At 38.0% G+C, this 25,361-nt stretch overlaps 6 protein-coding genes across 6 annotated transcripts; 3 read left to right on the top strand and 3 right to left on the bottom strand.

The window, feature by feature from the left end:
• Positions 1–588: 588 nt before the first annotated feature.
• On the bottom strand, positions 589–8,110 carry GCK72_010462 (uncharacterized protein; the record flags this gene model as incomplete). Its single annotated transcript, XM_053727881.1, has 17 exons — positions 589–710; positions 762–944; positions 993–1,053; positions 1,156–1,479; positions 1,577–1,882; positions 1,930–2,351; positions 2,404–2,658; positions 2,704–2,859; positions 2,956–3,063; positions 4,290–4,528; positions 4,597–4,779; positions 4,824–4,957; positions 5,005–5,129; positions 5,176–5,332; positions 5,391–5,525; positions 7,722–7,935; positions 7,983–8,110. The coding sequence occupies 17 exons, from the start codon at positions 8,108–8,110 to the stop codon at positions 589–591; spliced, it is 3,252 nt and encodes a 1,083-aa protein (XP_053587458.1).
• GCK72_010461 (uncharacterized protein) lies at positions 6,817–8,435 on the top strand (the record flags this gene model as incomplete). The annotated part of the gene is made up of 4 exons (XM_053727880.1): positions 6,817–7,008; positions 7,080–7,395; positions 7,444–8,210; positions 8,256–8,435. The coding sequence occupies 4 exons, from the start codon at positions 6,817–6,819 to the stop codon at positions 8,433–8,435; spliced, it is 1,455 nt and encodes a 484-aa protein (XP_053587457.1).
• A 3,066-nt stretch (positions 8,436–11,501) lies between these two features.
• On the top strand, positions 11,502–19,199 carry GCK72_010460 (uncharacterized protein; the record flags this gene model as incomplete). Its single annotated transcript, XM_053727879.1, has 20 exons — positions 11,502–11,609; positions 13,462–13,602; positions 13,652–13,867; positions 14,162–14,583; positions 14,626–15,004; positions 15,056–15,150; positions 15,429–15,501; positions 15,551–15,608; positions 15,771–15,842; positions 16,566–16,715; positions 16,762–16,855; positions 16,904–17,182; positions 17,230–17,410; positions 17,457–17,540; positions 17,604–17,752; positions 17,825–18,042; positions 18,092–18,273; positions 18,321–18,475; positions 18,525–18,948; positions 18,999–19,199. 20 exons carry the CDS (start codon positions 11,502–11,504, stop codon positions 19,197–19,199), a joined length of 3,681 nt encoding a protein of 1,226 aa, XP_053587456.1.
• A 426-nt stretch (positions 19,200–19,625) lies between these two features.
• On the bottom strand, positions 19,626–20,805 carry GCK72_010459 (uncharacterized protein; the record flags this gene model as incomplete). The annotated part of the gene is made up of 6 exons (XM_053727878.1): positions 19,626–19,850; positions 19,899–19,970; positions 20,037–20,109; positions 20,162–20,409; positions 20,453–20,662; positions 20,731–20,805. The coding sequence occupies 6 exons, from the start codon at positions 20,803–20,805 to the stop codon at positions 19,626–19,628; spliced, it is 903 nt and encodes a 300-aa protein (XP_053587455.1).
• Positions 20,806–20,991: 186 nt separating this feature from the next.
• GCK72_010458 (uncharacterized protein) lies at positions 20,992–22,239 on the bottom strand (the record flags this gene model as incomplete). The annotated part of the gene is made up of 7 exons (XM_053727877.1): positions 20,992–21,144; positions 21,194–21,293; positions 21,352–21,467; positions 21,510–21,743; positions 21,789–21,923; positions 21,970–22,069; positions 22,115–22,239. The coding sequence occupies 7 exons, from the start codon at positions 22,237–22,239 to the stop codon at positions 20,992–20,994; spliced, it is 963 nt and encodes a 320-aa protein (XP_053587454.1).
• GCK72_010457 (uncharacterized protein) lies at positions 21,096–25,210 on the top strand (the record flags this gene model as incomplete). The annotated part of the gene is made up of 6 exons (XM_003110913.2): positions 21,096–21,295; positions 21,950–22,090; positions 22,146–22,212; positions 22,340–22,402; positions 24,162–24,252; positions 24,996–25,210. 6 exons carry the CDS (start codon positions 21,096–21,098, stop codon positions 25,208–25,210), a joined length of 777 nt encoding a protein of 258 aa, XP_003110961.2.
• Positions 25,211–25,361: the final 151 nt, after the last annotated feature.

Below are 25,361 nucleotides of genomic sequence, written 5' to 3'. Positions count from 1 at the left end.
GGAAAGGGTGGAAGGAATAGGAGCGTAGACTTTCAACTTTAAGAAAACAGTTAGTAGGTGGAGCTTTTCAGCCTTCGTGTACATCTTTTATGCATCAGATCAACTAAGGCCGTCAGCAATTTAGGGTGAGCACTACAAGTAAGTTTTGTGAACTTCCTCAACACTTCAGGCGCGCAAAGGGATTATGATAACTGTTCAAAAGGAACGAGTGAAAAGCGCCTGAAACCGGAGGGTTCTGTAAACTAGGATCACATTAAATTCGTGTTTATGACTATACAAAGAAGTTCTTAAGTGTACAGGAGTTTTGAATTTTTGAAGTGGAGTCAGGAACAAATTAGATTATACTGAGGCGCTTCCAGAAGAAAATTGAATTTTCAAAAGAAAAAACGTATCAAACGCGACGAGAGGATATAAAAGCGGATTGATTCTAATGCCGCCGAGAAAACACTTTTTGAGTTCGGCTTATTGAAACAAAGAGGAAGGAAGGATGGGGAATTGAAAGTAAAATAATTTTTAAAGAAAAAAGGAGCATTACAATAAATATTGAAGCACTGAAGAGCGCAAATTTAGATAAAAGAGAACACACAATTACTGTGGACTTTGAGCCTGTTGTTGATGTTCTCTTGGTGGACCACCTTGCTGCTGTTGTTGTTGTTGTTGTGGAGGAGGAGGAGCAGACGGTGGAGCTTGTTGGGAAGAGGGATTTACACCTTCAAAGCTTGATGAACTGTTAGAGAGGCAGTTTATAAACTTGACGTTACCTTGATTTCCTCCAAACTGTTGCGGCAGGGAGTTTTGACGAGGAATGTGGGGTGGATGCATTTGTTGATGTTGCTGTTGCTGATGTGGTTGGTTGGGTTGATAGTTTGGCATTGTACGATAATCGAAAATATTGTTTTGTGAATAACCGGTATCAGCACGTTCTCCCATTAAACTTTGCTGACCTGAAAACCATAGAAAAATAATTTTGAGGGGAAATTCTTAATTCTCACCATGTTGATTTTGCGGTATCTGCATTTGCTGTGGAACCACCATTGTTGGATAATACATTTGCTGAAATAGTAATAATATTAAACAATTTTTGATAGAATTAAGTTTGCAAACGGAAATTGAACAGAAACTGCATGAAGAATAAGATAGAAAGTCAAAACATGCCTGCTGTTGATAATAATTTTGCATTTGCGGATGCATTTGATGATGCGCTTGCATGACCATAAATTGCATTGGTTGTCCCACCATGGTTGCCTGGGGTGGTCCAACATGTGGCGGGGCTGCATGAGGTGGCACAGCATGTTGGGCTCCACCATGTGGTGGTGGTGGACCGTGCGGTGGTGGTGGTCCCTGTTGGTGTTGTTGCTGGGGTGGTACTCCAATGTTTTGAGGCGATCCACTACGTTGTCCAGACTGTGAACTTGCCGATCCACTCAAACTCGCATTACTACCAGCTTCTGGTTCCCGATGCATTCCATTGTTACCATTCTGAAACTAGCACATTCACAATATTCAGAAGCATTGAAGGGACAGATAAGAGTGAAGCGGATTATATCATGCAACTGTTTTTGTTCTTCAATTGTACCTGTGATTGTGGCGGTCCTTGCTGAACTTTCTGTCCATTGATTTCCCCTCGTGGACCCGGTGTCGTTGGTTGACTATTTGGATGTGATTGAGGTGCACCCTGTTCTCCAGCAAATTGATGTGTTTGTTGTGCGACTCCTTGATATCTTTGCTGTGGTAACTGTCCTTGCGGAACCATGTAAACTTGTTGCGGTTGTTGTTGCTGGAATCTCTGAGGATAGCTTCCTTGCGGACCCTGCTGTGGAATAAGTTTCATCGGATACTGCTGTTGTTGCATGGTTCCTTGATACTGCTGGGGGTAGAATTGCTAAAAAAAAACAAATGTGAAACCTTCACTTGCCGTGTATCTAATACCTGTTGAACTGGCATCATCTGCCCTGTTTGTCCATAGGATGGATAGAACAATGGTTGGGCTTCACGATACTCTCCATCTTGTCGCCTACCATGAGCATTTCCTTGTCTTCCGTCTGTTGGTGCGCTGCCAGCAGTGCTCGTCGGAATTTGCTGAGTTGGCTGATTCATTTGGTTGACTGTTATCGGATTCGTAGCGGCAGGACCATACATCTGACCAGGTACTCCTGGGACTGCAGCTTGTTGGGCGGAAAATTGATGAGGTTGGGGGTATCCTTGTTGATTTTGTTGCCACATCATAATAGGTTGACCTTGATTTTGTGGGACTCCTCCTGGAGGCATATGTGGCACCATACCTCCAGGCAATCCCATCGGTGAGCCTTGTGGGCCTACCGGTTGAATCATCCCTGGATGTTGTTGATATTCTGAAGCTTTAAAAAATTAAATTGAGTTTTTTTTTCGATTCATATCTCTTACCAGCAGGAATGAACTGCTGAGAAATCTGTGGCATGTTCTGTGAAACGGGTCCAGTTGGTGTCGTTGGAGTGGGCGTAGCTGCCGCAGCAGGACGTGGTTTGAACTCCGGGGCGTTTATATTGAATTTGAAGGATGAAGATTTCGTTGTAACAACAGAAGACGTTTCAGAACGATCAGTGATGGAAACATTATCTCCGTCCTCCTGATGTCCATCTGTCTCGTTGTTGCCTTCTCCGATGTTGGACGGCGAATCTTCTGAATAATACTTTGAGCATTTCCATACTTGATCAAATTACTTACCTTTTTTCTGGGGAACTGTTCTAGGCACACTTGACTCCTCATTTTCAGTTGCCAGTGGAGTTGAGTCTGTCGTTGTTCCTTTTGCAACAAGTGAACTTGGCGGCCCACGGTTCCAAGCACTACCCGAGTTTCCTTGAGGTGCAGGCGGGGTAGATCCTGGAGCAGGAGATTGCTCTTTCGTAGCAATCGAAAACTCATTGCCCCAATTTTTAAGTACCGTAACGCGAGATCCAGAACTTTGACTCTTCTCACCTTCCGGTTGTTTGGCACTTGGCCGTGGGTCCAGCATCTGTTTTTGTTGTTGACGGAAAGACTGATCGTTCCCCTGGTTTTGGCCCTTCCCCTTGGCCATCTGCCAGTCTGAAATCATAAATAATCATGGAACAGTAAAGAGTGAATCACAAGTAAACGAGTAATTAGAGAATGACTCGATATAATTATTTGGACAAACGCCTGCCGGCCAACAATGTGCTAGTATTTATTGCTCACTCTCGGTGTTCTCCCCGTGAAGAGAATGAGAAGATAGTGATCAGCTGATGATGCAAGGCACGTATTACATGCCACTTGTGGGGGGAAAAGTTTTAAGCGAGTCGGCCAACGTAGACTGTTTCGAAATAGTTTCTTAGTCTCTCATCCTATGATATAAATCTGTGAAATTCAAGTTGCAGACAGACTTCTAGGGGGTGATGAAAAAACATGTAGCACAAAAAACGCGAAAGTGTTTGGATTGCTATCTAACGAAAAAATCAGGAAAATATGAACGACTAATTCCGTTAGAAACACTATGAGCTAACTATTTAGATAGAAAGTGAAATCAAACGAGAGACGCAGGCGGAACAAGTCACATATAGACATAGATGAACTTAAAATTAACAAACAAATCGAACGAATAGAAAAAAGGAGCCTCCGGAAAGGGAGTGAAGTGGTATGAAAACTATGGCAGGCGGGGCGAACGATGCACGATGACGTGTGGCAGTGTTGCAGCACGGACAATCAGGGGAAAGGAAAAGAGAAATAGAGAAAGTGGCGTCTACTCGATCGATTGGAGAACACGGTTTCGAGAAGAACAACCAGCAATTGATAAGCGTAGGAGCGAGGAAGAAGCGGCGTGCATCCAATGAATCAGTCAGAAAGAGCCTACAAGTCACAGAGACGCAGCTGAATGAACAGAAAAAAATCAACATGTACTAAACGAAACCTACGAGGGATAATGAAGATGTAGGAGAAATTTTTTACAATAACTAAGAAAACTTGATTAGTATGTCCTGAATTAACAATAATTGGAACCTAATAAATCAGTTGAGTGGGTAGAGGAGACAGATGCAAGAAACAACGGGAAAAACTCTTCTCTTTAATGTTTGCAAACGAAAGAGAGAACGGTTACATCAGTGGTTAGCAGTTCGCATTATGTCATGCGAAATGGGTCAAGACAAAAGAATACCCAAAAAAACTATGGAACGAAGAGAGAAAGGAAACCGAGAGTAAAACAGATAGTGTGAGGACAAAATCGGTCATTTTTCGCTTTCAATAGAAATTAGATAATAATCAAGAGGTTTGATGGAGACAAATACTTGGCAAAAACTCACCATTGTCACGATATTCCTCGTTCTGCCGTCGGTTGTTGTGACTGCCACCGCTTTTTTGACCTTGTTGTGGCTGATAATTTTGTACGGATGTTGGTGGACCGTATCGGCTGTTATTCGCTGATGAACTTCCACTATTTCGACGATCTCCACGTAGCCCCTCGGCACGTCGATTAACAGGTTGGCCATTGGGTGTGATATTCGGATTGCGTCGTTGTTGTGGTGGCTGATTGAAGTTATTTCTGAAAATACATAGTCTAACATTTTCAGATCCAGTTGGATAAACTGATGCAATATGAACAAGACTGACCTTTTGCCACCACGCTGATTGCTTCCGTTGTCGAAGTCTTCTTGACGAGTCATTTTGTCTAAATCACGTTCGTCGTCGTCATTTTCAAGATTTGCCATGAACTTCGATGAGGAGTTAGACTCGATTTCTCTAGCGAGTCGTTCAGCACGGGCTCTATCTTCTTCACTTCCCACTACTTCGACTCTGAATAAAAAATTGTAAAAGGAGTTATGCAAGAATAAAACTACGTTGTGTATTGTGTCAAGTCTTCTTTGAACGTTGAAACAACGTTCATCTTTTCATTAACAGCAAACATTTCGTTCACTGACCATCCATTTCCATTATTATGATTATTACGTCGAGAGCTTTGTGAGCCAGTTGTCTGAAATTAGAAGTCATATATATTTTAGTTCACTTCCCTTAACACACCACTACATCATCTTCGATAGATCCTCCGAGGCCATCTTCGTCCTCTCCTCCATTCCATTCCTGGAGTTCCTCGTTGTCATTTGGAGCATCTCCATGATATTGCCGATCAGTAACAAATTTGCTGACTGAAATCTAATGTTGAAGATGATTAATTTTTAAAACGTAACTGACCAAGATGATTCTTTGTGTCTTCTTGAGTGACGTAAGCGAAGTCAACGATATCTTCGAAGTTGAACATCATCTTTTCGACTACTTCTGATTCCGTTCTTAGCAAATTGTTTTCATTCTCTTTTGTGAGTTCGACAACACATTGAAGTCCAAAAGCGAGCTTAAATTTTTAAAAAATTGATATACAAAAACAAAAATTTTGTTAAATTGGAACCTACATCTTTAGAAACCGCATCAAGAACTCCGGAGTACCGTTTTTTATCTGTAGTGCTGACCAAAATTACGCGTCCAATCATATCATTGATGGCGCACAAAACATCACCATTTACTGCACCAAGACCCGTTTGAGATGACTGAAAGTTTTTATAATATAACATTTGCTCACTTATGTGCCCTGATGTTTCAATGACTCACCATTTTTATTCACACGTTGGATGCAAATAAAACGAATAAATATAGAGTTTTCTTCTGTTGTAGAAGTCAAAAAAATTCAGCCTGGGTACTGGAGAAATGTACCTGAAAAATAATGACGAATAATCTAAAGTTAATAAAAATATCAGCGGCCAGTTCGGAAGTTCTCTGGCTTCAGAAATACAACACAATTGTCGAATAATTATTGAGAGAACAAATAAATACGGAAAATCGGAACAACAGCTTCAAACCGATGAAAGACCATGAGCACAAAAATAATTCAGATTCAGAGATATTTAAAAAATAAGTTTGGAGCACCTGTTTATGAGACACACATGAGATAACAAAAATCACTAAATTTGAAAGAACGCGTTGAGAGAGAGGTAGCGCACAAAAAGAGGAGGACATGCAATGCAGCGAATGACGCGCCGATTTCCGTCAGGATTGCCACTCGCACCGCCTCTTTGCAAGTGTGCGCGCAGTATATGCGCAACTCGCCGCACATCACAGAGTTTTCCTCCTTTTCATCTCCATATTCGATGGATCCGAAGAATGAGAAGGGTGAAATAAACGGAGAAAGGTCTTTCACAGAAAATGTTTAAGGTTACGAGAGTTATATTAATGCCGTGCGAATTGGAAGTTTCGGTTAGATATAATGTCACATTCTCCAGAAAAACGTATGGGCGCGGGAATGTTATTCTTAGGTAGAATATTCAATTCAAAAGGGAAAACTGACTGAACCAGAAAAACTGGAATAAGCAAACATTAGAGAAAAGCATCTGCACTTCATTGTAATCTAATTGTAAAAATGAAGAAGAAACAACAAAGTTCCCTTCTAGAAAATCATATCCTCAATTGAACCTTGAAGTTCGCTTTGGTGCAGTTTTAAATTTAACCATTAACGTTTATAATCTGAAAAGAAGCTTTGAAATATCTTCCTCGAGGAGGATGAATGTTCGTAATTAATTAAGTAATTAATAATAGTTAAGGAACACGTCAGTATCAATTTTCTTCGTTTACATAACCTGCCACGTTTCACAACGTGTAATTGATATAAAAGATTCCGATGAATTGATCAAATCAGTTTAATTAAATTTCACAACTTCTGTGATCTGTCATTAAAAGTGCTACTAGTTCACTGAATAGTCTCTTCGATGTGAGTTAATTTCTTTGGACCGTCTAGAATTAAGCTCTAGTTCTCAAAACTTTTCTAGAGCTGTTCTCCAGGTCCAGATGACGAATAGACCCTCTAAAAGCAACACAAAAAACAGTACTCGTGGAAAGCAGAACAACGATGAGACTTCGAAACATCCTAAAAAGTCGAAGCATCCTAGAAAGGTTAGAGAAGTTAAACAGGAGCAAGAACAGTCTTCTGCAATGTCAATCAAAGCAGTGAAGAAGGGCAAGAAGGTATCGAACGCACAGGTGTGTCTGAACCTAGTTCTTCTGTACATTTTGGCATCAGCTATTCTGAAGGAAATATGTTTCAATTTTAGCAGTCTGTTGACGGTCTTGGAGGTGGAGTAACTAAACCGGTCCATGCAAAAAAGGAGAAGAACTTGACGATAAGTGACGATGAAGCACCGACTGCTGGAACTGCAACATCCACTCTCAGCACAGTTTCCACTGCTGGATCTTCAGATGTTCCACCCCAAACTCCGCCGAGGAAAGAACTCGGATCAATTCGAAAAACGAAGGGTAATCATGGAAATGATCATATTCCCTCATCTATCAAACATCATGCTACCACACCTACCACTCAAGATAAATGGGTTGGAGAGGCTGCGGCCAGAAGTTGGATTGAGAAAGCTGGTTAGTTTCTGATTTTCTGATTATATGTTTTTCTTCATATTTGTTTAGACTTCGAAAAGGCTAAAGCTGACTATGCGAAGATACAGTCAATAGGTGTGAACGTCGAAAAAGAATGCAAAATCTGGAAATCGAATTCGAAATGGAATCAGTCTGAAGAGTATCCAACTTTGGATTCGAATTTGGTGAAAGTGGACAATGAATATGTCAACATGGCTCAATTAGACACTCCTTTTGGAAAAAATGTTTTTTTGGGACAGTTTCCAGTTAAGAATTCCGAAGAAGCATTCTGGAAAGCTGTATTCGATAAACGAGCCACCAATATTCACATCATCGTTGGGAATGAATCTTTCGACTTCTTTCCACAAAAAGCTGAAGACTACAGAAACTACGGTAACATGTGGATCAACAATCGTAAGGTTACTCAAATCCATGGAAATGACGATGTCTGTCGGTATCACATTGAAGTTCTGCCGCGTGATTGCTCCAACTCGATTGTCTGCGTTCTGGATGTTATCAAGAATTGGAACTTCGAGAATGTTCCTGTAAAGTATGCAGTTGCCATCAAACAGACGATTGAGCTGACCAACTTTTTCTCCAACGCTTCATCCGATGAATCTGCATTGATAATGTCCCAACACGGTGCAGGACGTGCTGGATTTCTCCTCGCTCTTACTGTAGCGGTAAACAAGTTAGACTCAAAAACTGAACCGTGCATCGCTGATATCGTCAAATCGATTAGAGTTCAACGTCCAAAGGCGGTTGAATCATTGACTCAATACGCTGGTTTGTACACTTCGTTGTTTTACTTCATTAAAGTAAGACCACTGAGAACTCCCAAATTTCATATTAATCATTTTAAGAAAAAATTGGGAAAGTCCGATGGATTGGTAAAGAAGTCAGCTGAATTGACCCAACAGTTTACAAATGCGTTGAATGCCGAAATTAATCAGCCAAGTGTCATTGGGTCAGTAGCATCTACTGTAACGAATACAAACAATGGATCTGCAGTTATGAGTTTGGCTATTTCCGGGCAGAAATAAAATAAGGAAATAAGAAATCGATATGAGCTATGCATTGATTCAGTCACCAAAATAAATTATTAGTTCTTTATGTTTTTCTTTTTTGTAATCTTAAACTGCATTTTTACAGCAGAGAAAGAATGAACCGCACCATTTGGCCCAGCTTCTTCAATTCAGATAACCAACTGTTTCGTTTTAGTTTCACTCGATAATGCATGAAATCAGATAACTCAAATAATTTAGTAACGATTAGAGTTCCTTTGATATGTTAATGAAATAATATTCGAGTGGAATATTTTGTTCAATTTTTACGGAATAATTGTTTAGATCATTTTCCAAGAGTGTTGAGAGAAAGTGGACACAATTAGCGATTGACCTCGAAATGATAATAGTAGTTTCCGTGAATCGGAGGAGGAAAAAGAAGGGAGTAGCCACTCAAATGTTAGTTTTTTTTTGTTCTGTTCGCCACCCTTTTCACATATTCTTCACGTCCAAAGTGTTCAAAGTGCAACCAGTTTTCTTGTGTATCGTGATCCCAAAACATAATAATATAGTTTTTCTTTTTTGTCTTCTTTTGATTATGATTTGATTCTATTCTATCACATATGTATTTCTATCAATTGTATGCTGTAATGTCGGAAAACTTCAAGAAATTAATCTAATCTACCTATTTGAGTCTGGAGAATTGATTCAGAATTTTAAAATCACAATGAAGAAAGTCTGTTTTTGATGTCCTATTCTCATAATGTCATTTCTTTTTTCCTAAAAATAGACACTGTTATGTAGATAACGTATTCTTCATTCAAAATCTCAACATTCTTGTTAATCTTCCTTAGTGTCTCTCCAATTTTCAGTTACGTAGCTTTCTTCTGAAATCTATAACAGGGTCTTGAATTATCCCCTGGTTTCAATTGTTTGAGCAACAACTGAGTGAATAGAAACAACTCGAGCCAGTTTAGAGAGAGCTACAAAATGTCGTAAAAATAAGGTTCAAAGATTGATCTGAATATCCTAATGAGTAAAAACTATTGGACATTTGTGAATTCGTGATATCAAACTTATTTTTCATTTCAAAACTAGAAGTCTTTCTTGCTCAAGTACGTTTTTAGGCATGACACACCATTATTGTACAATCTTTCTTACTTTCAGAATTCAACTTTTCTATTCAATCGGATCACTAGTTTCAGATTCTTCCTCTTCTTCAAAAAATGGTATCTTCATCATCAGATTCATCATCTTCTGGAGAAGACCACTGGGAGGTAAGAGAAAAGATAATTGCGACAGTTTTGTGTTCATCTCTCGAATATCGCAATTAACACATGATATGACCTTTTCCTTTCATCCACATGCCGCCACCCCGTTCCTCTTCTTCTTTAACATTTGCAAATCGGAATGAGAATTGGAATTCTCCGTGTTCTTTTAGCGAAACACAATTCAATTGAATTGTCAACCGGCTGTTTATTTATCACTCTTCTCCTTCTTTTCATCTAATAATCGCTCTTTTGTTTTCCGAAACGCATTCCTATGATTCTTTAATGACTTTGTGATGAACTATAAGATGAAGAAGAGCGGAATGAAATGTTCATTTGATAGCGGGTTATTTTGCATTTCTAAGCTTTCATGCTACTCATTTACAGCTAAAGATGTTTTAAGGAATTTGGGGTTACTATAGTTTTCAGAACATGTTGGATTTCAACCTAATTTTTTTCGTATTGCCAATGTTCTACTTTTCTCAGTGATCAGTTTCCATAATGATTTCAAACGGAACTGCAACCCAAACGGCGGAAAGTATACTGTCGAATGGTCTACTTATTCTGTAATTTTTTGAAAGTGTAACCACAGATACTATGTGCAACTGATGTGTCGATTTAGCCCCTCCCATTATACAGAGTGTTTTTTGATTAAAAATTCAAACTTTTATATTGAGTGTCGTCATGATCTCTAGGTTGCTTCGATAGTTTACTGTCCAGAGTCCGAAATCCTGTGGAGAACTGAACCTTCAGTCACCGAAAGAATGGAATGGAAGAAGGTTTCAGACGGAATGAAAGAAAAGAAACAAAGTACTTTCTTATTGTTATTTAGAAATGAAGTGAATTGCGGTAGTTGCGAACTGTAAAACTCAGAAAGGAGAAGATTCCAAAATGAAGTTGTTTCGTACTTTTTAAAAAAATTCAAGATTTTTCTACCTAGTGTTTTCCAAGTTCTCTTCCCTATTCTCCACTTGTGTCATCAGAATAAATGGATTCCCGAACACTTACACTTTGAGTATATTCTTTCCCGACCCAACATGAGAATATATCCTCTACTGCCCACTATTAACTTATTTTAGGCGCATGGAGGGCGCCAATCTTTCCTTCATTTACTCAATGTGAAGGTGTTCAGATCAACTATCAAGATAAGTAATTTGATTGATCAATCACTTTGACATGAAAACACAAGTTTCGAAATTTGGGGAGAAAGAGAGAGATGAGATGGTTATCGAGATATGGCATTACTGTAAATTCCGAATTGAACACCATTTGTCAATCATATCCGCCTCTAGTAGTATCAGTGTGAAACGAACGAGAAACGCGTTGAAACTGTAGTATTTAGGTCAATTATTCAACATATCCGTCCGTCCGGCATACCGATTTCTATGTTACAACTTTATCAACTGTACCGCAGCCCGGAGCGTCCAGTCGTCCTCTTCTATGCACTATATCTCTTATTTATCATATTGTTTACCGTGTTTCGTCTCTTTCTTGGTATCCAGCGTATTCTTCAAAATCATCGGTACCAGCCATCTTCTTTCTCCGATTTCTCTCTCTTTCTTATCAAGTTTGATTGACGACGTGGCAAATTTTACTGTTTACCTTCTTTTTTTCCCCTAGACATTTGTTCGATATCATTCACCTTCACAGTCACTTTATTTTTCTGATTTTATGAATCATCTACCTCCTTATCTTTTCTCCATTTACCCGTCGTTCCCACCTTTTTCTGTTATATCTGCATGGGAACATTCAAATAATTCATTTACCTCCTCCCATCCCCTCCTTCAGTGTCCTCCATCTTCAAAAGCCTCCCCGCAATCAGTCATTTTTCCAGGAAATGTCCTCTTACTTTGGCGCCTCTGGTGCCTTGGGGCCTGATCACGTATCCCGACAAAGTCCAGCCGCAATCAGGTTTCAGAGAAAAACTTCCACAGGATCAGCACCGGTTAGTTATCTTTTAATTTTTTGAATGATGTAATTTTATAGATAGAGCATTATCTTCTATTTTTGTTGTGAGAAAATAGATAGTTTGAAATGAAATATAAATGGAAAGAGTTCTATAAATTAAAATTTTACTCTGTATAAAAGGAGGAAAATGCGATTTAAAAAGGTTGTGTTTTTTCAAAATAAAATCTCCGAAAATGCGGTCTCAGATATTTTAGACTTCAGATTTATTGCAGTTTCTTATTTTGTCTGAATCAAGTGTTCAACTTACCATGAACTTGCCAATTTACCCTTTCCTAATCACATCGAATGTTGTTTTTAAACACTTTTCAAACTCGTCAAATAACTTCTTTTTCCTTTTTTCTTTTCCCCACACTATCCGAATAAAAAAAAACTCGGGAGTCCATTTCCTATTCCCACGATAACTCCGCCTCTTTTCCATCTTTTTTTCCGTCTACAGTCATTGAATCCGTCCGGTCGTTTTCCACTTTTCTTCACTTCTTGTTTTTTTATCGTCAGTTTCCCCGTGTCACCACTATCATATCCACTCTCTCTCTCTCTTTCTTTTTCTGTATCCATTCACCACCGTTTTGCACTTTCTTTTCGTTTCTTTTTCTAGCTGGTTTAGACCATGCGATATGGTTTGAAAAAGGGCAAAATCTAGAGAAAAGGAACAGAAAGAAAAGAGAGGAATGGATGATGACACCTTATTCTGTCCAAAACGTGTTGTTTCTTTTTTCATCGTTTCCTTTTTCTACTCCTTCTAACACAACATATCCCGTTGTGTCACTCCGCCTGATTGCTCTAATTTTCTTCGTTCCGAGATCTCATTTCAATTAACAAGTTGTTGAAGTAGCTGGTGATCTACCCATTCTTTTGTTAACAAAGTTCGCTTTTAAAGAGATTTTGAACTGAAATTATTAGTGACAGTATGATAAAATATACCTTTTTATCTCATCAGTAGCCTTGAAATTTCTTAAATGTAGGGTTTCATCTCGTATCTCTTCGCAATGTTTCGGATATAGTAACATTGTTTCCTCACACTCCGTCTTGTCCAAATTTTACCTAGATTCGTAAGAACTACCTGATTTATAACTTCAATCATCTAAAACGTTTTGTATCAATTTTTATTTGCCCTTTTTTAATTTGACCATTTTTGGTTTAATTTCGTCTTCTGACAATAAATTATTTCCTAGTGCAACTAGATCTTCCTATTTTGATTCTGAAATCACAATATTAAAAGGGAAATTCCTTTTTTAAAGTAATAGGTGTTTCACAATTGAAAGTACCCGTTGCTGCTTGCCTTATGATTTGAAAAGAGCCTATAAAACCCGAGTCATTAGATGCCCAGACTCAATTAATACCGTAAAATGTTCGGTCTTTTTTTGATCTTTTTCTTTATTTATTTCATTCCACTTTTCGATTGTTCTGAATGAGAAACGAAACTGAACTTCCCGTTGATATGATCTCTTCCTCTTCTTCTATCATCCGATATATATATATATATATATATATTTCGGAAAAGTTTCAAAACTTTCGTCCAATTTCTCAACCTTCTCAATTTGATCTATTCTCTCTCTTCTGTCTCCCGTCGCCCATCTGTTTATCACTGTTCCTCCTCACTCCTTTTAAATGGGGTCAAGATCATTTAATCAGTGTCTCTCACACTATTCTTTCCCTCTTTTATAACTGTTCGTTATCTAGATGATAGGCGGTACAAAACGAGGGGAATAAGAAGGAAAAATGAAATAATACAAGTGTTAGTTATAGAAGCTAGCTTATCATATCAATCACGATGAAACAATATTTGACATAATAAATCATTTCACAGAGAATGATCAAGTTGATTTCAGTCAGTTCCACCTCCATCAGTACCTCCACCGGAGAGCAGTGCAGACGAAGAAGAGCCAAGAACAAGCTCAAACAATAATTATTCGTCGACATCTACAGTAGCTGCTCCAGTTAGAGAACCAACTAGAGTCTCAACTCTGAAAGTAAACACAAATAAATTTTAAAAACAGAGAAACTTGATTAATTGTTCAGAGAGAAGAAAAAGAGAAAAAACAAAAAGAACGCATGGAAAAAGAGAGAAGAGAATTAGAAGAAAAGAGAGTTAAAGAAGACGAAATGAAGAAAGAAGAGAATAATCTGAATACAACAACTCATCCAACACTTGGAGAACGAACGAGTTATGTAGAAGAGCCTCCATCAACGACGACAACTTTGGATCGGAGAGATCGGAAAGCTGAAAAAGCATTGGTAAGGCTTGATGTTAAAAGTTACAGCTTGTAGATACAGTAGACAAATACAGTTCTGATAAATAATGTTCTCGTTCATGCAGTTTTCAGTTGGAAAATTTGACTATGTCACGACGTGACGGATTGTCTAATGCTCTCATTTTTGAGTTTTCCACGTATTGACGAATATTTAGTTCATTGAACTAAAACTGATATAAAAATTAATTTATTGCCGAACTGTTCGTCTGTCGTGATCAACTTCATCTGAAACTGCAATCCTAAAATAAGACCGATTTTAAATATTCAAAACTTGCAGGTGCGAAGGATCACGAATGAAATGCAAATGGCTACATATGTTCAACAAATAGATTTATCGACAGTGAAACAACCAGTTGGTGCATATACGCAAGGTGTCTACAGAATCAGAGCGTTTCGATTCGCTGAAGCAATATTCCGTCGAACATTCTGGACACTCGGAAAGTTTATTGCAAACCAAAAGATGTTCTCAATACTCGTAGCTCTTTTCTGCTTTGCGAGTTCTTTCATTCTGCCTAGTATTCACAGAGAACAAATTTATATCGACCTTCCATTCAATCATCTTCTCGGTTCTGATAGTGATGTAATCTCAAATGGAATTGGAATTACAACCAAAAACCAAGAGTTTAATTCTTCAAATCCGGCATTTTCATGTATGAAATGGCGAGACAACAACCGTTTTGCAGTGCTTCTTAAGACAATGTAAGTGGTGGAAAAAGAGAAAAAAATGAGAAATGTTTTCAGGACGTCAAGAGATACAATCCTAAGAAAAGATGCAGTTTTAGCCTACACTGCTCTCAAGAAGAAATTAGATCATTTTCCAGTTGAGAAGAGAGAATTTATGAATCAATGCTCATTGGAATGTGAAACTGATAAAGATATGGTTGATAGAATTATCAAGAAAAGTCCACAAGTTGCACTCACTTATCCAGAAACATTTGTGAGTATGAGCAAGGACTCAACTAATCTGACACGTGTCTATCTTGGTGCATCAATTGGAGGAGTTGAAACAGATACAGATGGAGCTATTTCGAAGGCGTCTTCACTTTTGATGAATTTCGAATTGAAGAATGATTTGACTGGAAAAGAGCATAATTCATGGCACAGACATTTCGAGGAACAGGTATTTTAATTGTTGGTTTGATGGTATTAAAGAGGAATTTCTGAGTTTCAGACGAGACTCACCACTGCTCCAAATATTTCTTTGATGTCGTGGTCTCCAGAAACATTCAAAGATGCTGTCGTTTCGTCACTGAAGGACCAGTATTGGTAAGAATTGTGGGCGTACCAAATCCGTACCCGCACTTTTGACGTGCGCACAATTTCAAAAATGTGAAATCAATCCAACTAACTTCCGTATGCAATAAAAAAACGTAACTAAAACATTCTGACGCATTGAATTGACGTCTTCATCTGTTCTTCGAATACTACTTTTATGCTCATTATCAAAAGTCAGTGGTCAAAAATGTAATATTGAGAAGACGGGAAATCCTTTTTGCTCAATGAGCCCTAGGGTCTTCTGCACCCACTATTTATTTTCCTTTCAGGTGTCTTCAATTCTGTCTCATCATTCTATTCGTTTTCTGTCTCATCTGTTCGTTTGGTGCTAATGCATACAAGGTACAGTAATCTTATTCAGAATTTACATCCTTTTCTGTGTTATTTTCAGTCGAAGCCATGTCTTGGTATCATGATATTCATCACAATTTCCGCCGTTTCAATCACAGGTATGACGGAATGAAGTTTATGAGATAAAAGAAGCCCTTCACAACAATTATTCCTAAATTTGGATTCCAAATCTTGAAAATTTTGAAATATAATCCATGTCCCCAGTTCTTTTCGTTTTTTTCTTTTCCTTCTTCTTAGTAAAATCACTTCTTTTTTTGCAGGTTTTTCAATGCAATTCTACAGAAATCTTCCAGTTGATCCATTGGTTTATCCAATTTGTTTTGTAACAATTGGTAAGTTATTCTCCTTTTTTGAATATTCTATGACTCCATAACAACGTCTTCTTTGTTTCTTCCCTCTTCAGAAATGCCCTAAAATGAGAGATCTTGAGAATCGCAATCCGAGACCAATTATCGTATTTTCTGACTTTTAACGAGCCATCTCTCATTTCATATAACTATATTTTTCTCTATTTTCATAGGAAAGGGAAAGCGAATTCCGTCTTATTTTATACGAGTGTAATTTAGATTTTATGACATGAAATCATTCTCATATGTCAATTTGAAAAATCTAAAAAGTATTTTTATTTCGAGAAAGCTTGAAGTTTTCATACCCACGAATGTTTGTTCGAACACTGTTATGATAAATATGGAATCCAACAAAGAATATTATAATGCTGTTTGTTTTTTGGTTTGGCGCTCTCCGAAAGTGAAATTCCGTTTTTTATCAAATGTTTTTTTTACACCGAACAACAAAAAAACGTATTCAAAGAGAATCTTCAGCCACTCCCCAAGAACTTGTAGGTAAGAGTTCTTTTTTTAATAGACTTTATTGGCTTTTCCGCAGCAGGTAATGCTTTTGCAACTATGAGCATCCACCCATGATTCCTCCTGATAATCATACAACACTTAATCAAACGAATTTCTTGTCCCACCACCTCAAATCGCCCAAGATTACTGTATTTGCACTTGAAAACTTTTTCCAAAACCGTTAATTTATACTCTAATCATTCTCAGGAATCGGTCTTCTCTGGTTATTCCAATTACACTTGAGCTGGTCTCGATATTCATCTGCAGCCGTCCATCCAACTGAAAAAATTGCGTTCATTTTGGCCCACGATGCTCCAGGAATTGCTGCTAGTGCAGTTGTCATTGTCCTGACATTCCGTTAGTTACTCTAGATCTGTCCTTCACTATATTATAATAATTACAGTTGCAATGGGAGCTGCCATTCAGAATGGACATATGGTTTCATCGTTCCTTGGTATTGCCTCTTCTGTTGCTATTCTTCTAGTCTTCACTGTTTGGTTTGTTTCTTTTCTGTTGATCTTTTTCATCTGTTTTCTCTATTTCAGTTTCATCTCTGTCTTCGTGTTCATTGGTGGAAGTCGTGAAGCTCGCGGCGTCAAATGGTATCAAATTTTCAAGACAGGAGATACTCATTTCACTGCTCCACAACTTGCTTCTTTCGATTCTGCGTCTCTTTTCTCTCTTCATGATCGTCTTCTTGATTCTCGTCCATGTGCTTCAAGAGCCATCGGAGCATTCGTTATCAGCCCAAAAATCCGCTATCCAATTCTTGTTTTGTGCACCGCCTATGTGTTCTTTGCCATCTACGGATTCTATAATACTGGGTAAGTTCATGAAAAGGAAACTATCTAATTGCAGAAGTTTACTTCAGAATTGACATCAAAGAAGAATATTTCCTTCCATCCGGATCATCGGAGAAAACATTCATCGAACAATACAGAGAACAATTCGGAAAAACAACTCAATTCATTGAATTGACAATTGAAAGCAACATTGAATACCACGATCATAATGTTCAAAACAATATTTTCGATATTATGGACTTTGCAATTGTAAGCTCTTTTTCATGTGAAGAGATCTCAATACATTTCTTTGCAGGCGGAAGGATATGCCACGAGAGCTGTCAACTGGCTTGCCGAATTCGCGAAATTCGAAAAAGCGAGCATTTACGATGTGAATCCGGTGCGTTGAACGTCTCCATGGAGAAGAGAAAATATTATATTCTCTCTTTTTTCTTTCTTTCAGGATACTTTCGTGCCAGTCGTCAATCTCGTTTTTCTTCCATCAGAAACATATAGAAAATACACTTCGGATATTGTGATGGATCGTTTCCAAACTCAAATTATTAAATCGAGAATGTATTTGGAGCTAACTGCAAAAGGATTCTCTGAGAGGTTTGTCTTTCTTTTCTGAATAGATAGAAAAACTATTTTTTGGAAATTTTACTAACAGAATTCAATTTTCAGAGCAGCATTTGTGGATACAATTCTGAAGAAGGCTGCTACGAAGGGAATTCCACTTTCTGTTGATATTCCATCTTCAATGTCTCTTCGTCATGATATCAGTGTTTGTACTTCTGGAATGGTTGCATTTGGAGTGGCTATCCTCATGTTGTTCATTCTTTCATTGCTTCTTCTCGGTCAACCAGCTCTTACTGTTCTCCTATTAGTTACTTCTATAGCAGGTATTAATCTTTTTTCATATTAAGACTTTCTAATTCTCTGAATTTACAGTACTCGTCGAAACAGTTGGATACGCATATTTCTGGTCTGTTCCCATGAATATCGTCACTCTTACGATGGCTCTGGCTGGAAATGCGTTGACTTGTGTCATTGTAATGGCATTCTGTTATAGTTATTCAATGTCTGGAAAATCACAAATTCGTGCAGGAGTGAGAATTCAATACACTTTCCAGGTACACTTCTGTTCTCATTTGTCCTCCCATTACCATTCAATTTACAGGCTACTCTTGTCCCAGTTCTTCTTGCTTGCATTGTTCCAGTCATTACGTTCCTCCCACTTCTTTATGTTGATGTTCCAGTTGTCTACCATCTTTGCAAAATTATTGTACTCAATGCAGCTGCATCTCTTATCAATTATCTTTTCTTCTTGCCAAAGTAACTACCTCATTTCGGTATTTTGCATTTCCAGTTTTGTGAATTTCAGCTTGATGGTCGCATTCTCTGAACGTTTCGGTTTCTCGTGCACCTCATTGAATTGTGCTGAACTATGCTGTGATATGGATGATGAATCTTCAATATATTATATTCCAACAGGAGGACGTGCAATCCATCCAGAAGGTCTTTATCATCATCCATCATACACTTATACAGTACCGAAACCCCTCATGAATGCTCCTCCACCGCATTATCTTGCTATTGCTGCTCCACCAGTCAACTCAATATATGGACAAACGGAATATTCATCAAGAGGAGAATTGAAGAGAGAATCTAGAAGACATCGAAGACATAGTGAATCGGGAGCATCTGAAACTGATGGAACACCAAGAAGAGACCGAGAATCTAGAAGACGTCGACAGAGAAGAGCAGTTAGTAGAGATAGTGAAATTTATGAGGATCTTCCGAGTCCGGTACTTTCGATATTCCACGTTTTCAAAATTTTCCATTTTCTGTTTTTCAGAGAGTAGTAACATCATCTCGCTCAACATCTCCACGTCGACAACAACCAGGAAGTATGCGTCGTCAAAATCATCCATCAGGTTCATCGAATCCACGTCCACAGGCATTCCATTACGATGAAGGAGCTCAATGGCGTCCTTACGTGCAGCCATCTCCTTATATGTTCTATCCAGGACCAGTTTATGGACAACAAAGGCGCTAGTTTCTTCATTTTATTTCATTTACCACAAACCTCTCAGGGACTCTTTTTCAAATCATAATTTATTTTTTACAAGGTAAGTTGTGCCTTCTGGAACTCCTTCCTCTTTTTTCTTTTCAATTTCCTTACTTCCACCGTGACAATATCATACACTAACTCCCCCACCCCCTCCTGCCAAGTTCTTTCATTTTGCCGATTGGTGCTATTACAATTATCACAGTTTAATTTATTGAAAATTTGCGATCGAATAAAATATTAATGTTGAGAAAAGGCAATAAATGATATACATTAAAAAAACATTTTCACAAACACACGAGTAACCCAGAAATTGAAATTTGTCAGTTAGTAGAAACAGAATTTTAAAGTTTCTGCGAATAAGGAAAATGTTAGGGGAAATGTATTAAAACCCATTGAAATCCCGTTTGAAGGTCAGCAACAGAAGCCTTCTTCTTCGACGTTTCCAGTTTCGTTCGCCTTCAGAATTAACCGTTCCTGCTCTTTTTGCTGCCTTTCATCTTGTGATTGTACATGCATTGGTTTGCTCTGCTGAAGTTTATGGAGAAGTGTCAGAAAGATGGATTCGACGTGATCAGCTTCAGAGGCAGCTTTAGCAGACGTTTCAAACAATGCCATGTTATTTCTGTCGGCAAACATCTGAAACAAAAATAAAATTACGAGCTACCCTTTTGTGGAGTGATTCACCTGTGCTTCATCAGTAGAAACTCGATTTTGACATTCCACGTCGCATTTGTTGCCTATCAGAATTCGAGGAACCTGAAAATAAAGCAATAAGTTTATTAGATGAAAAAATTATCTAGCTTGTTGTGAAAAAGTTCTTACCTCACTATCGCTAACCAATCCATGTTTTTCACATTCTTTGATCCACAAAGCTAGATCGTTGAACGACTCACGACTGAAAATTATTCAATAAGACTTGCGAATGCATCAATAGAAGGTTACCGTACCATGTAACATCATAAACAAACACAACAGCGTTGACATTTCGGTAATAGTGAGCCACAATAGATTGCCGATAACGTTCTTGTCCCGCTGTATCCCACAATTGCACTCGGAGAAGCTCATTCTCAATAACACAACTTCTCTCTCTGAAGTCTACACCGATCGTTGCTTCAGTGTGTTCAGGGAATCGACCACAACAAAATCGGAAAGATAGACATGTTTTACCAACTGCCGCGTTACCTACTATGATAACCTGAAAAATTGAACTAGAGAAATAAAAAGGAGGGAAAGAAAACCTTGAAAGTTCGTTTCAGTTTATAAGTCTTGTTCGACGGCGGAGCCAGAGCCATTTTCTTTGGAATAGACGCTGAAGGTGTCGGAACTGGGGGAGATACAGAAGAAGCTGCAGGTGGTGCTGATGGATACGGTACACGCACTGGTGTCGATGACACGGTAGGACTCACATCTTGTGAAGGAGGGTTTTGAGTTGATTGAGTTGGAGTGACCTTAAATAATTCTTATCTACCAATGCGTTTAAGTAAATTACCATTTCATCTGGATGTGTAGCTGTAACTTGCTTTGGAGGATCGATGACAGTAGCATATGTGGAAAATTGTGGAGCAGGAAGGTTAACATGATGCTCGGACATCTATTTAGATTTTTGAATAATCAGGGATAATCGGTGAAAGAAAATAGTTTAGTATGTTGTGAACATTTTAGTCATAGTGATAAAAACGAGTGATTTAACAAGAACCGTATACCGATTTATTCAAAAATGACACAGGTGAAAAACATAGAAAAACAAAGAACAAGTAAAAACAAGGAAACCGTCTATTTAAAACTTCTTTCCATACGGAGGCCATAGTTTTCCATCCTGATTGAGCTTATTAAATGCAGCTATAATGTGATGTGGTTGGACTGGTCTGTTCTCTTCGTTAGATGCATCACGTAATTCCACAGCTTCTTCCACTAGTTCACCAACAAACAACTACAAATTGCATGCGTTCCGGGGATTTCTATCAAAGAAATTCACTAACCTTTGCAAGACCACCAACAGCCAACGCGAGAGGATCGCTTACGGCACTTCCTGTAGCTTGCGCGATAATGTTTTTGACAGCTGGCTTATTGAACTTGGACCTGTAAATATGTTGTGTTTGTTGGGTTTTCTACTTTGAGTTTTTTCAACTACTCATACCTTCTGAACGCAGCATATCGATCCAGCTGTTCGGTTGAAAAATTAGCAATCAGAACTATATCTGATAAAATCTCTTGCTCTTTGATTTTCTCGGCTAGTAATTTTTCCTCTAGTTCCTAAAATATTCATTTTTCAAATGCTCTAGAGAAAAGACAAACCTCATCTGTGAGTGATGAATTATTTCTAGTTGGAAATTTCCTTTGTGTGAAAGAATCAGAAGGTTTCGACATCATGAAGTGTGATGGCGCATTCGCTTTTTGAAGAGCCTCATGGCGTTGCACTTGAATCTGATGAATTGGCGGTGGGATCGCTGATTCTTCGACTTTTATCTCTTCTGTGGAGTCAGGAATGGGGTCTTCTATGTTACGTCTATCCTGATTGTCGACTGAGTTCTTTAAGACCAATTCTAATTACTTTAGCTTACATTAAAAAGATACCTCTGCATTTTCACCGATCATTTCAATTGAAGTGTTCGGGATTCCTGTATGTTCATAGTACGATGAATGACTGGAAGAAGTGGAAGCGGAGAGAAAACTGGTTGAATATCCATTTTCAGAGCGGTTCGATTCATTCTGGAATATAACAACTTCAATTTCAGAATAATAAATCTTATTCTACTCTGTTGTAACGATACTCTTCGAGCGATATTGACTCCGGACTTGGAGAAAGTTCCATTGGCTGTGTATCTTCATGACCCAATTCTTCTTCACTGCTGCAGCTGTGTAGAATTTCAGGAAACGTAATTTGCTTGAACTACGATTACCTCATTTCTAAATCTTGAAACACAGTTGCAGATGCTCTTTCATTTTCGATTCGGTCCTCGTTATCACTGCTATCGCTATCGCTGAGACCTCCAAACAGGTCCGCCGACGATAGGTTTGATGTCATTCTGAAAAATAGGTATTTAAATAGTTCTTGTCTTATTTTTATTCAGACGCAAAAGTTATTCATAGTGGAAAAAGCATAGAATAGCAACGTTCTTTTTTAGAGAACACGTCATGAACAGAGGTTCTCTGCCGTCTCCAAACTCTTATACGTGTCAATCAAGCAGGTTTGTTGCATCTGCCCGTGTACTCCTCACGGACAAGTCTTCTTTTTCTTTTTTTAAAGAGAGATTTTCTTTTTTTTAATGGACCCATTTCCAAAATGTTAAATTTTTCGTTACGGATCGACGTAGAATTTCTGGTAAAATCGAAAATCCTCATGGGGTTAAATCTGAAAATCGGTCTGGAATAAGTTATTCTCAAAAAAGGGAATTTCGCATGACAAACCCCTACTTTTAACTCTTTTTTGCGAAAAACTTCTTCTAGACCACGGTATTCCAAACAGCGAAATGGAATTTTTCACGATTTTTCTCATTAGAGCGCATTTGCAAATTACAAAAATTAAAAATTATTTTTTGCACTGAAAATGCTGTTTTTCGGCTCTTGTGCTTCACAGTCCTTCAAAGTGATAATCCGCGACAGAGCGCGATTGCGACGATCGCTGGCGCGATTCTCGTTTTTCAGCTTAAAACCGATTATACACCGATTTCTCGAAATTTCAGCATTTTCGCTGGTTCAAAAGAAGTAACAAATGTTCTGCGGACAAAAATACATCGTTTAAGTGTAACCTTCTCTCACATTGTCGAAAAATAAGAGAGTTGAAAGACTTTTAAGAAAATCAACTAAAAAAACCATTTTTTGCCATTTTCAGAAGAAATACGAAAAATTGGAGCGATTTCATTTGTTCTCGTTAAGTAACATTTATGAAGATGACTGTTGCGAACATTTTAAGCCTAAATACGTGTTATAATATTCAGAACTGGAATTATTGAATCAATTTTTAAGTTCAACTTTTTTCAAAAAATTCAGTTTTTTGTTAATTTTTCGGTCTAGAAGTACTTGAAAGGATTCAAAATAGCATAACGGCAACTGGAAATACTTAATTAGCAGGAGAAATGCATTTTTTATTGAAAATTCGAGAGTTTTTTGTTTCTTCAAAAAAAAATAAAACTGACTTTTTGGCGTTGAAAAGCGGTATATCATGGTTTGATGGGCACCTATTCACTTCTACACCTTTTTTTTCGACGAATTCACTCGTTTTATCATAGAACTCGGCAATTTTGCTCGCATGCTCAATTAATTGAATTTCGGGTTACTGTAGAATTTAAAGGGAGGCGACACAAAACTTTAAAAAACGGGAAGCGCGCCAGCTATGTCTGTTGTGCGCATTATCACTTTGAATGACTGTGTGCTTTTGTTTCGAATTTTTCTCAATTTCTGCAACGACAGTCTGATAGATTGGCTCAATACCTATCATTTGAGCACAATTTGAAAAATTTCTGTCGGAAATTGTTATACTTTTGCTCCGAAAACACCGTTTTTCCTGAAAACTACATTCTGAGCCGTAGCGGCATTTCCAGACAACCAAAATTAACAAATGATAGCTTAAAATGAAGCAAACAACATTTCCTATCAGATGGTCGTTTTGGATTTTCGTTAAAAGCTTTTTTTAAGCCAAAAAAGCTCAAAACGTGCTTCATGTGTCAAAAAAGCGTTCCCACGTGAATTTTAGATCAAAAAATTTTTAGAGATCACAATAATTATTCACGCGGGAAGCTTCGCGGGCTGCACGTAAAACGCGTCAGTAACCGATAGGCTGAACTGGATTCGCTGTTTGGAACACCGTGTAGACCAATTTTCAGATTGAGCCCCAAAAGGATTTTCGATTTTACCAGAAACTCCGCGTCGATCCATATTGAAAAGGCTAACACTGAAAATGGTTCCATCTTTAAATCTTTTTTGTTCGAAAAACTTTCAATTTTCCAGATGAGCAGTACAATCCCAGTTACAATAGATTTTTCTGGTGGAGCAGAGTTCTTGGTAAAAGCGAAAGTTCAAAAAGTTCAGATTCCAGAAGGTATGGCTTTTAATGAAATGTATTTTTATTTCGACCTACACTAACGTAAATATCCGACACTAACTGGGGGTTATGCAAACACGCTCTTTTGAACTCTAAAAACAGGCGCGAAATTTAAATTTTTTGACTATATTTATAGAATTATAAAGCTAAAGTCCCCCAAGTTTCGTAACCAGTTCACACTGGGTCAGAAATCCTGCATGTATAGAAAAAAACAACAAGAAAATATCAAAAATTTTAGAAGAAACTTCAATAAAGGCACAAAGTGAAAATCTCTCGAAATAATAATTACCAAAGACATCCGACAGGCTTTAAAAGCAGAAAAAATGTTCCTAACTTACTGAAGAACTGAGAGTTAATGTTTAAAAATATCAACAAAAAAATTCCGATAGCATAGGTTCGAACCCACAACCTACTGACTACCAGCCGCACCCTCATCCACTGAGCCACCGAGGCACTGAAACAAGAGGGTGCGGCAGCTCCCTATGTGTGGGATTTTTTTGATAATTAAAAATATGGGTGTGTGGGTGGTGCAACGGGGCGCGTTTGCATAACCCCCAGTTAGTGTCGGATATTTACGTTTATCTTTTCGACCTTCAAAATTTATATTGCAAGCATCCAAGAAGAACCCTCTTCGGCTCGTTTTTAATCCATTTTATTGTCTCTATTCTGGTAATCAGATTTAGTCGCTTTTAGTTCCCTCGTCGTTCAAAATTCTCGGTGCTGTAAAAAATAATTTCCAGAATCAACACTCCGCGACGTTCTCAAATTTGTTCGCGACAACCTTGTCACCGATGTTCACAGGATAAACATGTTGCTAAACGATGATGCAAGTGAAGTTGCACATGGAGTCATCACATTAATCAACGATACAGACACGGGATTGCTATCCGAGTATGATACCGTAATCGAAGCTGGAGACACTATCACTTTTGTATCAACACTTCATGGAGGTTGATTATAGAAATTTGTTATTCTTCAGAAAATAAAATGTTTTCATGATATTACCGATTTCAAGACTTCCATATTAACACAATCTCATCCATATTTCAATGGTGTGAACAACTTTCCGTTTTGGAAGTGTTTCAGTTTGATGACAACTGTATATT

Source organism: Caenorhabditis remanei, chromosome III (genome assembly GCF_010183535.1).
Source record: "Caenorhabditis remanei strain PX506 chromosome III, whole genome shotgun sequence".
Classification (NCBI taxonomy): domain Eukaryota; kingdom Metazoa; phylum Nematoda; class Chromadorea; order Rhabditida; family Rhabditidae; genus Caenorhabditis; species Caenorhabditis remanei.
This window is presented reverse-complemented; position numbering and strand designations above follow the sequence as displayed.